A 16,318-nucleotide genomic window follows, 5' to 3' on the forward strand; every position below is an offset into this window, starting at 1 on the left:
TTAGAAAGAAATCTACAGACGTCTCTCTGCTCAAAGAATCATAAAGATGGGAGGGACCTTGTCTAAACCAAGACACAGGATAAGTTTTCCTAATCCATTCAGCCTTTCGTGGGAGGACATTCTCAACAAGATAATTAAGCACTATGGCCTAAGATACCCATTACGTGTAATGATTTAACTTCTCTCATGTCCCTAGATGGTCATTGTTCCAACGAAGCTATGTATCATCCTTGGGAGAATTGAGAAATGTAGTCACTCTAATAATTTTCTTTAAGGTTTGATTCTCTAGCAGAAGCCCAATTAAGGAAAGCTACTAGGCACCACAGAGCCTTACTCTTAAATAATTCATTAAGTCAGTCAAAATGTGTGTCTGTGTTCATGTGTTTGCCTGTTTGGCAGGCAGGAAGCTACAAATCAGTCTCTTAAGGGATTGACAAAATATGTAATTAGACACTATCAATCACCATAAAAAAGCCTGCTTTTTCTTATAGCAGATAAAGGTGCATTTAATCTACTAAGAACTTCCCAGCTCAACTGCAGCATTAACTCTCTAAGGCCATGAGCACAAACAATAAGCAGTGCTTGTCAGACTCCTCTGCTGGGAAATGGAACAGTAGCGCCGGGCAGTAACTGCATACCAGGCCAGGAGGCAGACCTAGACTCCTAATTTGCCCTGCCACTTTGAACCAGACACTTCACTTTTCTGCCCTTCAGTTTCCTTATTTGCAAACTGAAGGCAATAAGCTAAATGATCTATTAAACCCTTTTTTAATTCTAACCTTCTTCTAATCCTATGATTTGAAAAGGAGGTCAGGAGAAAAGACTCTTGGCAAGAAGACAACAGCTCGAAATTCCTACCAGCTTGGTGATGCAGCAGAGAGAGAGAGAAATAATCCAGTTGGCAAGGCTGGTGGGCAAGGGCTTGGAACTTCTTAGTAGACATAAGCAATTTCCCCTTCTCGATTTAGCGTTTGTGGTGTTTTTAAAACGTATTTCCCAAAATACTCAGTTAAATTTTTAAGTGACTTACGTGTATATCTAAGTGATCGATTAGTGTTTGTTCTAAAAGGGTTTTCTTTGTTCCTTTTCTTGTATGTGAAAGTTAAACAATATGCTTATTTATTCCATAGTTTCACAAACAGGAAGGAGGTTTTAAATGGTTTAGTTCCACAATTTGGAGTAGATGTATATTTAAGGAAACTTTGTTACATAACAGACACTGCCTCTTCCTAAAATGCATCAGACCAGAGCCAATTGTGGAAAACATAAATATGAGGTGGGTATGTTTTGAAAACCATAGGAACATAATAGATCCTTAATTAATATCTGTGGCTTATATGGGAAATGTGCTTTTTTTTTTTAAGGCATCTGTCTTAGAGAAACAGCTTCTGCTATTGAAAGAAGTTAAAGGGAACTTGTAAGTTGAATACTGTCTCTGAGCTTTGCTTCTACAGTAAACACTCAACTTACTTTCGTCCTGAATTATTGTCTGGTAGAGGAGACTAACAGTATATGCTAAACGAAATAATTTATATAAATATTACTTATAACCCATTTGATTCTCACTGAATCCAATAACAACAGAAAAAAGTTACTTTATTCCCTCTGTAGAGGCAGATGAAATTAGGCTTCATCTTTGTAATGTGCCGAAGGAAAACCAAATCAAAATCAAACCCATTGCAGTTGAGTCGATTCCAACTCATAGAGACCCCATAGGACAGAGTAGAACTGCCCTATAGGGTTTCCAAGGGGCAACTGGTGGATTCAAACTATTGACCTCTTTGGTAGCAGCTGAGATCCAAAGGAAAGTTGAGCTAGAAAGTTCCAAGACAGGTAGACCTGGAATCTGTGTATTCTAATACTAGTTGCAATGCTTCTTCCCTATCTTGCACTCCTTTCTGCACGTAATGATACCAAATCTGTTGCCATCGAGTTGATTCCGACTCATAGTGACCCTATAGGACAGGGTACAACTGCCCCACAGGGGTTCCAAGGAGTGGGTGGTGGATTTGAACTGCTGACCTTTTGGTTAGCAGCCCAGCTCTTAACCACTATGCCACCAGGGTTCCTGTAATGATACGGTATGCAGAAAAGATAAAAGATGGCTTTAGAGCCAGACAAAGCGGGGTTAAAATCCTGCCTCTGGCCATGTGCCTCTAGGCAAGCTATTTCGCTCTTTAAGGCCCATGTGTGAATTAAGTTAAAAATAGTACCCCGGATTGTAGGAAGGATTAAATGGAATAATGTATGAATAGTTCATAGGAAATGTTCCATAAATGTTATCCATTGTTATTTTATTATGTAATCTGCAAAGTATGTTTGACTACATTGCATGAAATACTTTCCATTTTTTAAAGACATACTGATACGTATGAAATCAAACACTGGGCATTAATTTTTTCATAACAGTAAAGTCATATGCCAGATGCCAAAGCAAAGTATTTTGTGGACAAAGACTTTGGTTCTAAGACTGGTCTGCTTTTTATTTTTATTTTTGTAACAAGGAAGAATTATCTTTTGCTTTCTGTACTTTCAAAATGTTCTTAATGTCAGCACATTCTAAATAGATTGAGCCATACGAAATTGCCATTTTGTGGGTCAAACACATCCAAATATTGGCAATTTCATATGGTTCAAACAAATAAATTATAGAGCAAATGAAAGATTTTTTTTTCTTCGCAATAGGTTACTGAAGTAGTCCATGTTGAAATGCAAATGGTCCCATTTTCAATACATTTTCATTCCAACAGATAATGAGGGAATAATGCCACATTCCCAAGAATTAAAAACAAAAGCATACAACTTTCTCCTTCCACCCCCAAGTACATACGTGAAGACCCCAGTTTGAATGAAATCCAAAGAGTAAAATTATGTCTCAATACCCACAAAATTCCCAAGGAGGGCACCAAAAGTACTTGACAGCGAGTGTACTGAGGAAATCGGCAGCTGCTGAAGTCACCTCCTGTGGTCTTGCCAAATGTTTGAAAAAGGAATATGCTGGGTGTCTGTGTGCGGGGAGCGTGGAAGTAGGGGTGGGGGCTGCATTTATAAATGCCTGAGTGGGGGGGTTTGTGAGTAGGGACAGGGACGACCGTGTCTGGGTCGCTCTCCATGTCTCTGCGTGTTCCTGTGGGTTCATTTCTTTCTGTGTGCGACCACGCTTTTGCACTTCTGTGTTTGCTTTTGGCCTCGCCTCTGTGTTGGACAGAGGTGACATTGTGCCTGTCTGCTTCTGTGTGTGTGCGCGCGCGCGTGTGCATGTTGGTGCGCTAGACGGGTGTGTCTCCGTGTCTGTGGCTGTGATTCCGTATAAGTCTGAGCATGCCTGTCGGGGTGCATTTGTGCCTGTACGTGCGTGTCTCGGTGGGCACTCTAGTCTCTTTTTCCGCACGTCGGGGACTGCCGGTGTGCTGCCCGCTGCGCTAAGACCTCATTGCGTTCAGGCTCCCGGGACAGAGAGGTAGCAGCCATATGAGAGCCCAAAGCTCCTAGGTTGGCTGTTAAGCACGCCGGACCCAGCTTTAGCATTCTGGGTGCAGCCCGGAGTAGCCGGCAGGGAGTGGTGGCCCGCCCGCCTAAAGGGTAGCAGCTGAGCCCCGCCCGAGCCAGGCCAGGAGGGGGAGAGCTAGGGGCGGGAAGGGAGGGGGGCCTCGCCCTTTCGGGGCTGCCCGCGCGCCATTGGCGGAAAGTTGACGCACGTCACGGAGAGGGCAGTTCCCCTAAAGTCCTGTGCACATAACGGGCTGGGCGGACTCAGAGGCGGCTCCTGCAGGGCGCTGGCTGCGACTGACGGGCACAGCGAGCCCAGGGCACCCCGCAAAGCTGAATGTGAGGGACGCACCCCACTGCATCCACCCCACGGCCGCTGAATGAGGCTTCCAGGCGTCCGCTCGCGGCCCGCAGCGCCCCGCCGGGGGTCCGCCAGCTGAGGCGCGACCAGTGCGCCTGCAGCAAGTGCGCTCACCTGCCAGCCTACGCGCCATGGGGCAACCCGGGAACAGCAGCGTCTTTTTGCCTGCGCCCAACGGAAGCCACGAGCCGCACCACAACGTCACGCAAGAACGGGACGAGGCGTGGGTGGTGGGCATGGGCATCGTCATGTCGCTTATCGTCCTGGCCATTGTGTTTGGTAACGTGCTGGTCATCACGGCCATCGCCAAGTTTGAGCGTCTGCAGACGGTCACCAACTACTTTATCACCTCGCTGGCCTGTGCGGACTTGGTCATGGGCCTGGCGGTGGTGCCCTTTGGGGCCAGCCACATCCTCATGAAAATGTGGAGTTTTGGCAATTTCTGGTGCGAGTTTTGGACTTCCATTGACGTGTTGTGCGTCACTGCCAGCATCGAGACCCTGTGTGTGATCGCAGTGGATCGTTATTTTGCCATCACATCACCCTTCAAGTACCAGAGCCTGCTGACCAAGAATAAAGCCCGGGTGGTCATTTTGATGGTGTGGATCGTGTCAGGCCTTACCTCCTTCTTGCCCATCCAAATGCACTGGTACCGGGCCACCCATGCGGAAGCTATCAACTGCTATGCCGAAGAGACCTGCTGTGACTTCTTCACGAACCAAGCCTATGCCATTGCCTCCTCTGTTGTGTCCTTCTACTTGCCCCTGGTGGTCATGGTCTTTGTCTACTCCAGGGTCTTCCAAGTAGCCAAAAGGCAGCTCCAGAAGATTGACAAATGTGAGGGCCGCTTCCATGCTCAAAACCTCAGCCAGGTGGAGCAGGATGGGCGGAGTGGGCATGGACATCGCAGGTCGTCCAAGTTCTGCTTGAAGGAACACAAAGCCCTCAAGACTTTAGGCATCATCATGGGCACGTTCACCCTCTGCTGGCTGCCCTTCTTCATTGTCAACATTGTGCATGTGATCCAGGACAACCTCATCTCCAAGCAAGTTTACACCCTCCTTAACTGGGTGGGCTATGCCAATTCTGCTTTCAATCCCCTTATCTACTGCAGGAGCCCGGATTTTAGGATTGCCTTCCAGGAACTTCTGTGCCTGCGTAGGTCTTCTCTGAAGGCCTATGGGAACGGCTGCTCCAACAACGGCCACACCAAAAGTGACTGCACAGGGGAGCAGAGTGAATATCACCTGGGGCAGGAGAAAGAAAGTGAACTGCTGTGTGAGGACCCTCCAGGCACTCAAGGCTTTGTGAACTGTCAAGGTACTGTGCATAACGATAGCATTGATTCCCAAGGGAGGAATTGTAGTACAAATGACTCACTGCTGTAAGCAGTATTTCTACTTTTTAAGACTTCTCCCTCCCCAAGGAACACTAAACAGACTTGTTAACTTGAGTGTAATAAATTTAGAATAAAATTGTATAGAGATGTGCAGGAGGAAGGAAATCCTTCTGCCCCTTTTTTTTATTTTTTTAAGCTGTAAAAAAAAGAGAAAGCGTATTTGAGTGATTATTTGTTTCTTGTACAGTTCAGTTCCTCTTTGCATGGAACTTTTAAGTTTATGTCTGAAGGGCTTTTGTCCCAGAGGACCTGGGTCTGCTGTTTTGATGACTCCTCCGTGTATCTACCTCACTGGTCAAGTGTTAGGGGTAGCGTTTTGCTGCTGGTAATTTACGTCTGAAGGAGATGTTCCTTCCTGCACCCTTGGACTTGAGGATCTTGTGTATCTCGGACCTTTCAGCTGTGAACATGGACTCTCCCTGCTCCTCTTATTTGCTCAAACAGGGTGTTGTAGGCAGGGATTTGAGGGGCAGCTTCAGTTGTTTTCCTGAGCAAAGTCTAAAGTTTACAGTAAATAAATTGTTTGACCATGACTTCATTGCACCTGTTTCTCCAAAACCCCTTGATTGGAGTGTTGTTGCCTCCCCCACTGGAAACCACAGGTAACTATTTGTAATAACTGCTCAGTGACTTAATGCTGAATGATCCAGGAATGACATGTGCTGATTGCTTAACGCTTTCGCCTGCCTTGAAATCGGCTGCTACAAACCTGTATCTCTCCTAACACTTGTGTTCCAAATCCGTTCTACCTGCTCTCAGCATAGCTCAGCTCAGCCTCCAGTTATGATTCTGTGTTGTTACATCAGAAACACTGACTCATAGAAATGGAGCTGTGGGCATATGTTTTGTCCCTCCACACCCCCCCACCCCCCCCCCCCTTTCAGTTCTGCTTGTTTGAGAACTGCTTATATTTATGTCTTTGCCATGTCTTATAGTGGAGAGCCTTGTACTGCATCAGGGCTTGACATTTTCAGGAAATAAGGAAGATGTTCTTATGAAAAATCTATTCAAACAGAGCCCAGCATTCCAAGGGAGGGCAAACAGGGCACTGGTCACCGAGAGAAAAGCTGGGAAACATGTAGCTATGAACACCTCAAGACCGTGAAACAGGGTTTTAGCCCTTCTTCCTTCTGTCGCCTTTTTCCTTTTCTTTTGACCCGTCTCACTTCAATATAAACCAGCGTTTCTCAGTGTCAGCATTATTAGCATTTTGGACCAAATAACTCTTTGTTGTGGGGGACTGCCCTGTGCATTGTTGAATGCTTAACAGCATCTCTGGCTTCTACCCACTAGATGCCAGTAACACCACCCACCCAGTTGTGACAATGAAAAATGTCTCCAGACACTGTCAAATGCCTCCTAGGGGTGAAATTGCCCTTGGTTGAAAATCTCTGGTACAAACTTTTAAAATCTAAAGAGATTTTAGATTCTGTCTAATGCAACAGTTTTACCTTGCAGAGCCTCTGAGAGCTATGGCGATATTGCTCCTAGTTGAGAACCACTGGTATAAACTTTTAAAATCTAAACAGATTTTTAGGTTCTGTCTAGTGCAATGACTTTATTTTACAGAGCCTGAGAAAGGCATTTTTCAGTTTACCCAGTCAGTGACAGACCATAGGCCAGAGTTCTTTCCACTCTATCATGCTGACTTCTGAACTTTCCAGCAGCCTGGATACTGACCAGGAGACGTTCAGAAGGCTTAGGTCTGTACAGGATTGTTTGGGAGGGTTTATCAAGGGAGGAGAGGGCTGTGGGCCCTTACCACCTGTTTGTGGAGAGATTATAGTACTACGGTTAAAAGGCAAAGGAGGAAAAATCACAAAAGTAAACACATTCGCCCTCCCCCCTCACCTCGCCACCACCTCTCTTCTATTTTTGCCTGTGTGTCTGAGCCAAAGCTTGGCCCAGGTTTGATGGAGTGGATCATCCTCCTTGGCAATGCCAGGTTGGAGAGGATCAGCCTGCAGGGTTCATTGTCATTTCACTCACCCATAAAGCTGACTCCACTTCTGTGTTCCCTTCTGTCCCAGCCAAGGTCCCCAACCAGAAAAGCATTGGGCTTCCCTGCTTCCTCTCAGCTTGGTGATGAGATGTCTGGGTGAGTGAACTCTGAGCTTTCAGGAAAATGTTAGGCGCCCGTGGTTTTGAAATGTGCCACGACAAATTACAGAGGGTGCCATTTAGCACTTTTTTTTTCCCCCCAGAGGGCTTTCACACCTATTACCATGTTCTCCTTCTTCTGCCTTGAGCCCCACCTTCAGAGGTGTGGGCAGCTTCTTCAGCTAATCTTCACATACCCAGTAGCCTCACAAGATCTCAGACTGGGAAGAGGTGGTAGAAAGCATTTGACATCTGAAGAGAACAAAAGCCAGAGAGGGGGAATGACCTGTCCAAGGTAAAAAGCCAAGGGTGTCAGGGTCAGGGCTAAAGCCAGGGAGCCCATCTGCCGTTCCAGAAGCCTGTGTATTCTCTTGACCAAATTTTCATTGAGATCTGCCCTCACCCTCCATTGTGGAAGCTTTTCCCTGGGGCTGTAACAGAACATATTCATTTCAGAGGATGTTTTTACTTCTTTGGGGTCCTTAACACAAAATTCAGGGAATAAACAAATAACCTGAAATAGGGACAAGTAAAAGAATTGTTCATTTTACTTGCAAGAATCCACTAGGACGTCTTCTCCATTTAGGGAAGCTGGGAGATTCTTAACTCTTTATGACCTGCCAGGAATTTCAAGACACTCCAGGTAGAAATTTCCCATTGTCTTGATTCAAAAAGAGTTGGGAATTTTTCTGTCAGTATTTGTAAGTTCCATGCACATTAAATGTTATTAATAAACAATGACAATATTGTATAAATACTCTTAGTTACGAGAGGCCTTCATTTTTTACAGAGGAGCATCTAGTATAATTTCAGTTAAAAAATTCAACTATAAATATTAGTTCAGAATCCCAGCTAAAAGGGGATTTTAGCCATATTCTGGTCCCTTTAAAAATACTTTCAATGTAAGAACTTCGATCAACTCTAAAGGTCTCGTCCAGCCAGGGCATTGTAGGCATACGTCAATCCCTCGGTTTCTACCTTTTTTAGTTTTGCTATGTTTCTCTGGGGGACTATTGTCTGTGTCCATCTGTCCCTCTGTTTGCTGACTGGTTGGTTACATAAGATTAGTGTTGGATTCGTCATCACGAAGTTTTCTTTGCCTGGACAGCAAGTTCTCAGAGTCTGTCAAACAAGAACATATCCTGAGATGCAAGCTGACAGGTGTGTGCAGTAGGTGGCACAGGGTGGGTCTCCTGGTGGTGGAGAGCATTGTTGGTGAGGAGGGATCTGGTGGAAAGGGAGCCTGGGAGTAGGGGCCGTCCTTGCACAACACGTAGGATGTTTCTGGTGATAAACCTACTGCCGGATGGAACCTGGACCAGGGTCAGTCAGGGGGTATTTTTGGAGAACCTACTGTGCACAGAATAAGAAAGGTGTAGGCTTCAGTCTGTCTTTTGGAGCGTGACATTAATAATAACAAACAGATACCTTTTATAAAATGCTTACAAAACGTTAGGGACTGTGCTAGGCACGTTTTAGGCATTACATCGTCTTGGCAACCTTATGATGCTGGTAGCAAAAGGAGCCCCATTTAACAAATGAGGAAACTGAGGTTCAGGAAGGTTAAGTTGCTGAACACAAGCTAGCTGCAGAGTCAGAACTGGAACCCAGGTCTGTGTGACACCAGTGCCCATGGAGCCTAGCACATACACAGACCAGGAAGCAGCATGGGGCCACTGACAGTTTGTGCCAGGACAAGTGTAAGATCTGGAAACACAATACCTTGTTGAGAGAAGAGGGAGATTGCTATGGGTCGGGGCAGGCTGGAATGTTCCTGCCAGAGCATGTGACTGTAGGGTTGCCGGGGACTGGGACAGGAAACCAGGCACTGAAGTGCCTCCTTTGCTTCTCTGAGTCTCTGCTTTGTCTTTTTATCAGAGAGTCAGGCTAACTTAAAAAAAGAGGATATGAAACTCTAAAACAAGCAGAGCAGGAACACAGGCGGCCTTACGCCCTGACAAACCCATTCTGGGTTCCAAAGTTGGAAGGGTCTCCTAAATTGAGCAGGTAACTGGACCTTATGGGAAATTTGGCCGCCCTTGGTGGTTCTGTGGGTGTGCTCTGTGCTTTGAGGCAGCCTTCTAGGGCAAGGGAGATGATTTTCTGACAGCAGAGAGCAAGGAGGGTTAACATGCTTTGAATGACACTTTTCCTTGACAATATAACCTCTACTAAATTCAGCTCTGTGTTAATCCCTACTTCACTGATGGGGCAAATATAATTTGGAGGTGGAATTTTTTAAATAACTAAGAGAATAAACTTCCCAAGGACTTTCAAGAAATTGAGAGATACTGGTGTCTTATGAATAACAGAAGGCAGGCTAAGGTGAAATGAACACTAGACTGGGGTTCATGCGACTAGGGTTCAGATCTCACCTTGGCCACTCTCTCTCTCTCTCTATGAAGTTAGATAAGGCAGTTTTCCTCTGTGGACCTCAGTTAGCTCATCTGTAAAATGATGAGGCCAGTTCTGGTGGTCTCTAAGCTTTCCTTACCTCTGGATCTGGCTATGAATTTGGAGGCTAATTAGAGACAGCAGTTTGTATTTCTGACTTGAGTTGGTGACATTTGTTGCACATGTAATGACTGAATATGGTGGGGGTGCTCAGCCTGCAGAAGAGGACGTTGGGAAGAAGGACTATTTGGTGCATGACTGTTGTTGTTAGGTGCCGTCGAGCCGATTCCGACTCACAGCAATCCCATGTGATAGAGCAGATTAGCCCCCATGGGGTCTTCATGGCTGTAATCTTTTGGAAGCAGATAACCAGATCTTTCTCCTGGGTAGGTTTGAACTGCCAACCTGTCAGTTAGCAACTGAGTGTTTAACCGTTCGAACCACCAGGGCTCCTTGATGCATGATAACTGCCTTCAAATATTTTGAGGACCACCAGGGAAAAGGAGCACAGGAATTCTATATGAATATTGGAGGGCAAACTGACCCTTACAGGGAGGTTGAGTCCAGCTCAGGCAAGGGAAGACTTGTCTAAGAATGGGATTGGTTGTCTTTCAGAATAGTAAGCCTCTTGTCATTGGAAGCATTCGACAGAAGCCAAAATGAAGGTCTGCGAGGGCTGAAGCCCAGGAATTTCCTGCATGGAGGAGAAGGCTGGACTAAGCTCCTTCTAAATCTGTGACTCTATGTCCTTGCAAACAATAGACTTGAATGTTCTTAAAAGGTATTCAGACCGTTGCCTGATTCGGCTGGCCTTCCCCCCAATTCCTCTGGATTGCAGAGGTTTCATTGCATTCCCAAACTGGAAACCTCCCGGGGAAATCAGGATCTCAACAGACCATGGCTGTGGAGGGAAATCCAGAAATAGAGCAATAAGGTTAAGCAGTTTTCCAAACCATTAGACCTTTTTATCAGCTGCTCTTCCCATGCCTTTTGCAAATGACCTACTAACTCCCAGAGAGAGAATAATGACAGCTGCAAAGTCCTTCTCCACCCTCGGATTCATAGCACTTCCTGTGGTCTTTCCGTCACCCTCACAGGATGGGAAGGAAGGGAGGCGGGTCCCTGGCCAGCACAGAGCACCTCAAAGCCCCCTGGCCCAAGAGCCTGGAGACCTGGGATCTCTCTTAGCTCAGCCACCAATGGGCTAGGTAACACTGAGCGGGTCACTTCCCTTCTCTGGACCTCCATTTCATCATCTCTAAAAAAAAACCATTTGGTTTGCATGAGTCCTGTGTTTCCTTCTTTCTCCAAAATTTTGTAAGATTTCAGGAAGTCTTCAGTGCTACATGTCTGGCTTCATTACTTTTATTTTAAAGCACATTTTTTTTATTATTATTAAAAAGATTGTAGGTTCTCATTATAAAACATTTAAAATATGTAAAATGACAAAAAGAGATAAATCATACATAATGTTACCAGCTGGAGATGACTATGGATCGGCTTGATTTATATGTTTCCAGCCTATGCTCTAAGCATGTCTATGTCGATTTGTATAAATCTAATTTTAAATAAAAATACACTTGGATTAATCATGTTATTTAAGATCTGCTGATAATACTTTTAGGCCCCTTGAATACATTTTATGCATCATATGATCCAGATATTGTCATTCCTTCTGGTTTATTGGCCGAGCAATACAGAGTGTTCAGTTGTCCTCATATTTGAGGGTGCAAAAGGAACAGCACCCCCAGAGTCTGAATCAGGAAGTCTAAGCTGGGGCCCAGGAATCTGCATTTTAGCAAATTCCAAAGTGTTTCCCACTCAGGTGGTCCGTGGCCCACATTCTGAGAAATACAGCTATAGAGGTACACACACTGCAAGTTAAACAGAATGGGCCCCTTTTGTTAGTGGATGGAAAAAAAAAAACAAAACGCTTCCTTTACCTGTTTTTCTGAATGCATGCTTCTGCACCTGGGCTTTTCCGCTTTCAGAGCATTGGAAACTAACCACTGAACACTCAAGACAGGGTTCTTTCTACATTATTAAATGCTTCTGACCCAGCCTGTTGATTTGTATTAAAATAAGTAGATTCAAGCCATGTAATGGCCAATACCTGCTATTTGAAAAGCACAACAGTAGATTTCTATTCCGACAGAGCACTTCTTGTGATAATAGAAAGCTAATAGCACCGAGGTACATGCTATGAGCCAGGCCCTGGACTGGGCCATTTACGTGCACAATCTCATTTATTACTCACAGCAACCCTACGAGATAGGTCTATTTGTCCCTGTTTTATAACTAAGGAAATGGAGGCTCAAAGGGGTCAACTAAGTTGCCCAAGGACACCCAACTCGTTGGAATAGAACCCAGAAGTCTGAACCAGAGCCCATGTGCTTCACCACTAGGATAGGCTACTCATCTTTCCCCTGTTTGCGACCAGGTAAGAGAGAAGGAGGGAGAAGGTTATGAGAGGAATTTTTTGGTGCATACATTTCATTTAATTCTCCAAGGAGTGTGTTCGGAGCAGCCCGATTCATTTCTGACCCTTAGAAGTAGGGGCAAGCCCATGCTACCTAGGTAGCTTGTGACTAAGTATAAACTAGAAAGCCAGGCTGTACTTAGTGTAGGCAGCACGCTGTTTTTCGTCATGTTGCAGGCACGGTTTGAGTGAGCTGGCCCTGCTCAAGGAAGGCAGAGGGAGGTGCCCAGTAAGAGTACATTGGTTTACACTGAGTCAAATCAGCACTTTGGGGCAGGAAGTCCTTTTTTATTCTGACCGGGTCTGTATCAGACCAGAGGTTTCACATCTCAGAATACCAGGGCAGGACGGGTGCTGAAACAACCCATAGCTGTCTTATAGCACTGACCGGGAAACCAGGTTCAAAGAGGCTGGGGTTACCAAGCAAAGTAGTCCTGAGCCCGAGAGATTACAATCTCCCCTGGCCCGTTTTATTATTGTGTTTTCCTGTACTATTGGGGGAAGGCTGGGGTTTCTGACTGTGTTAATTTATCTAGGAAAGGAAAACCATTTTTAAAATCACAGTAGCAACGCCCATGACAAAGCAAAAGTGGAGTCCATCAGAGCCCTGCTTTCTTTTCAGCCACGCCATGTTGGTTTGGCAGCCTAAGGCATTGTGCCCACAAGCCACAACTGCCTTTGTCTGGGGATTGTCCTTCGTTATCCCAGTTCTGTCTCATTCTAATGCCTATTTTCTCTTTTTATGAAAACCCAGTAGGTGTTTCTAAATATTGCAAATACAATCCTGAGACTCCTGTGGGTGGGTTTTATTTATATGTTTACTTATTTTATCGGGTGTACAACATTCTCATGATATATTACGGGACAAGTATGCTTGTTTTGTTCTCAAACCTGCAGCCTTTTCTTTTTTTTTCTTGTTTCATTCTCCTGCTACATTTCTCTGTAATCCATGCTCACCTAGCACTCTCAGCCCAAACGAGCTAAGGGTCAACCTCAAGGACACAAGGTTGCCAGCCTTAGAAATCTCTTCTTATGGGCTAGTGGAAAGCTTATTGGCATCCATTTAGGTCTGAGTTTCTTGTAACAATTTTATTTTATTGCAGTATGTCCCAAAGTTTACAGAGGACACACATGATTTGGGCATCTTCTGAGAAAAATGAACACACCTGACCCCCATTCCCAAAGCTCTGATCTAACAGGTCTGTGTTTGGGGCCCAGAAATCTGCATTTGCCACAACTTCCCCAGAGGACTGTGAAGCAGGTGGTCTGAGGATCACAGTCTGGGGACCCAGAGATCACACTGTCTTTCCTCCTCACCCTTCGCACTCGAGAGTTCAAAATGCAGGCATGTAAGAATGACCCTGTACAGCTGCATGCATTCACAAAAACAACGATGTTGTCAGATAAATGGAACCCTAATTTACCTCGTTATCAAATCAAACCATGTAAGTGAAAACAATTTATCAATGATAAACATGACTACAAAAGAGGAAGGCGATAGTATAGTGCCTTAAGTAGTCAATTAGGCATTTAATTAAAAATGCGTTTTGTGACAACACGCACCTACACCGTTATACTGCCCAATAGCATCACTGCTGCCTAATCCCACACCCTCTGCATACAGATGGGGAGTTAGCAGCATGGGAAGAAAAAGGGATTTTGCTCTAGTGACAGACTCCTAGTCCAGTGCTCCTTCCTCCATACCACCCTGCCTTGGGTTAAGTCAAGTCATGCTAAGGTCTGTATGAATCAATTTGCCTAATGTACATAAACACTCCCACTTAGAAATCTGAATGGCAGACCCACCCAGCTGTAGAAAATGGTATGATTCATATACATATACACACATATACACCTTCAGAGATGCACATACCCAAGTAAATACACACACAGAGAGAGACTTTTGTATTGATGCCTATACCCACACTGACACAAACACACACACGTGCATTCTCAGTAGATATGTATACAGGTCTACATTCTTTTGTGGAGCCCCTGGTAGCACAGTGGCTAAGAGCTTGGCTGCTAACCAAAAGGTGAGCAGTTCAAATCCACCAGGTATTCCTTGGAAACCCTATGGGGCAGTTCTGCTCTGTCCTATAGGGTCACTATGAGTCAGAATCAACTCGATGGCAATGGTTATTATTTTTAGGTTCTTTTTTTCCTTAGGTTCTCCCATATGACTGTATGTATACATTATTCAAGGCATATTCAGACCTAAATTTCTAAGCACACTTTTATGTGCTTCAAATTAGCAAACATACCTTGTCATGTAATCATGGTCACACTGACAACTAGGAGCACACAGTTCCATATGCTGAGCCCTCTTTCTATGTAAGAATACACACATTTGATTAATACATGCTTAGTGAGTTCTTTCTTATTATGTGCTAGGAACTGTTAGGGCTGAAGATAAGAGGAGTGAACAAAAAAGAATTTATCTTTGCCCTTATTGGGTTTGTCTGTAATAGGGGAGACAATTTCTTACAAAGGTATGAAAAATTGCCACTGTGGCAGATGCTATGAAGGAGAGATAAAGTATTGTGAGGGAATTTGACTAATTCTGAGAGGTTACCAACAGCTCCTCCAAGGCAGTAAGGCTTCAGCTGACAGCTGATGGATTACTAGATAATTTCTAGAAAAAGAGAAAAGGGAAGAACACACCACTCAGAGAGAACAGCAGGTGCAAATGCCCTGTGGCGAAAGGAAACCCAGTACCTGAGAAACACCGAGTGAAGTCCAATGTGGCTGGTGTGCAGAGAAGGTGGGGGCAAGTAGTGGGGTGCAGGATGAGCCTAGAAGAGGCAGGCAAGGACCACAACATGAAGAGCATTTTCAGCCACATTAAGGATTTGGCCTTTATCCTAAGAGCGTTTAGAAACCATCGATGTGTTTGCAGCAGAGATCACAAGTGTATTTTGAAGGAATCTTTCTGAACTTTACACCTATTCATGTAAGAGCATTCTCACATAGATAAATGCAAGCATATGAGTTCATATGTGCACTTGTGTGTGTCTTCTTATAAGTGCAAATTTACATGTAAGTATTCACTTACAAACTCTCCCTCTCGGCACACATCCCTATGTATTTATGTGAGAAATATATATAAATCCACTGGGTGCTGGAAGGCTGGGAAATACCCTACTCACTGGGTACCATCCGGCTTCAGCTGGTCCTTGGGGCTGGGGACAAGGGAAGGGGTGTATCAGACCCGAGCCTTCTGTCTTTGGAGCTTCCTCGGGTTATGCTGGTTGACCTCATGCATGTGCGTTCAGCCAGAGAGGCTCTGTTCCCCCTCCTGTTGGCTCAGGGGATCCAGTGACGAGGTGGGGTTTCTTCCAGAACGCAATCATTGACGATTCTTGGCCCAGGCAAGGAGGGCAGGATGGGCAGGTCAGGTTGCATAAAGATTGCCTTGTGCCCTCCCAGAGTTGTAAGCAGAGCCTCTGCCCAGCTCCAAGCCTGAAGTATGCTTTGCGTAGAGTCAGCAATGCAGAGAAATAAACACAGGTAAATATAGGGAAACCAGAAGACGGCAGATCCTGATGGGAACTGCAGTGAGACTAGAAGTAGTTATTGTGTCCCGTAAGCAACCGCTGCACGAAATATGACACTGGAGGAAGAAACAGATGAAGCCCGGTAGGAAAACCCTTTCAAGGCACGCGGTCCATCTGTGTTCCTCATTGCTTTGGCACAGTAAGTACGTGTACAAACATATTTACACATTAACAAATTTTCCTGGACTGGGTGTAGCATCTCACAGCAGAGGAAGTATCAAGTAATTTATCAGCCACAACACCCTGCATTATTTTCCCTCCAGTGAAAGAGAATTACACGTGTGCACATTTTGTTTCTGTTACCAGCAAAGCCAGCAAGCACCTTGGCCAGAGCCAGTCAACAGGTTCCAGGGTATTCGATAGAAACATTCATGCAAAATTACAGGCTTACCCGGAGCTTTCAGTCTTATGGTCATGAAGATGTTCCTAACTGATTTTTCGTATTCTAAAGACCCCGTTGTTGTTGTCGTTAGTTGCCACTGAGTCGCTTCTGGCTCTGGATGACTCCACAGAATAGAACTACTCCATAGGGTTTTCTT

General features: G+C 45.0%; 1 protein-coding gene across 14 annotated transcripts in view; it reads left to right on the top strand.

Annotated features, from left to right (window-relative positions):
* The first annotated feature begins 3,753 nt into the window (after positions 1-3,753).
* Positions 3,754-16,318, top strand: part of ADRB2 (adrenoceptor beta 2) — a 175,313-nt gene continuing 162,748 nt past the window's right edge. For 8 of the 14 annotated variants that reach the window (XR_007516139.1, XR_007516140.1, XR_007516138.1 and 5 more), the window contains exon 1: positions 3,754-5,170. Coding sequence is in view for 4 of the 14 variants with exons in the window: in XM_049874023.1 (XP_049729980.1) it covers positions 3,982-5,170 (1,189 nt within the window). In the remaining 10 variants the exon portion in view is untranslated. Of the gene's footprint in view, positions 5,852-16,318 lie in introns of all 14 variants that reach the window. The other 6 variants (XR_007516147.1, XR_007516146.1, XR_007516142.1 and 3 more) reach the window with 1 other exon arrangement.

This window comes from Elephas maximus, chromosome 2, assembly GCF_024166365.1.
Source record: "Elephas maximus indicus isolate mEleMax1 chromosome 2, mEleMax1 primary haplotype, whole genome shotgun sequence".
Lineage (NCBI taxonomy): Eukaryota > Metazoa > Chordata > Mammalia > Proboscidea > Elephantidae > Elephas > Elephas maximus.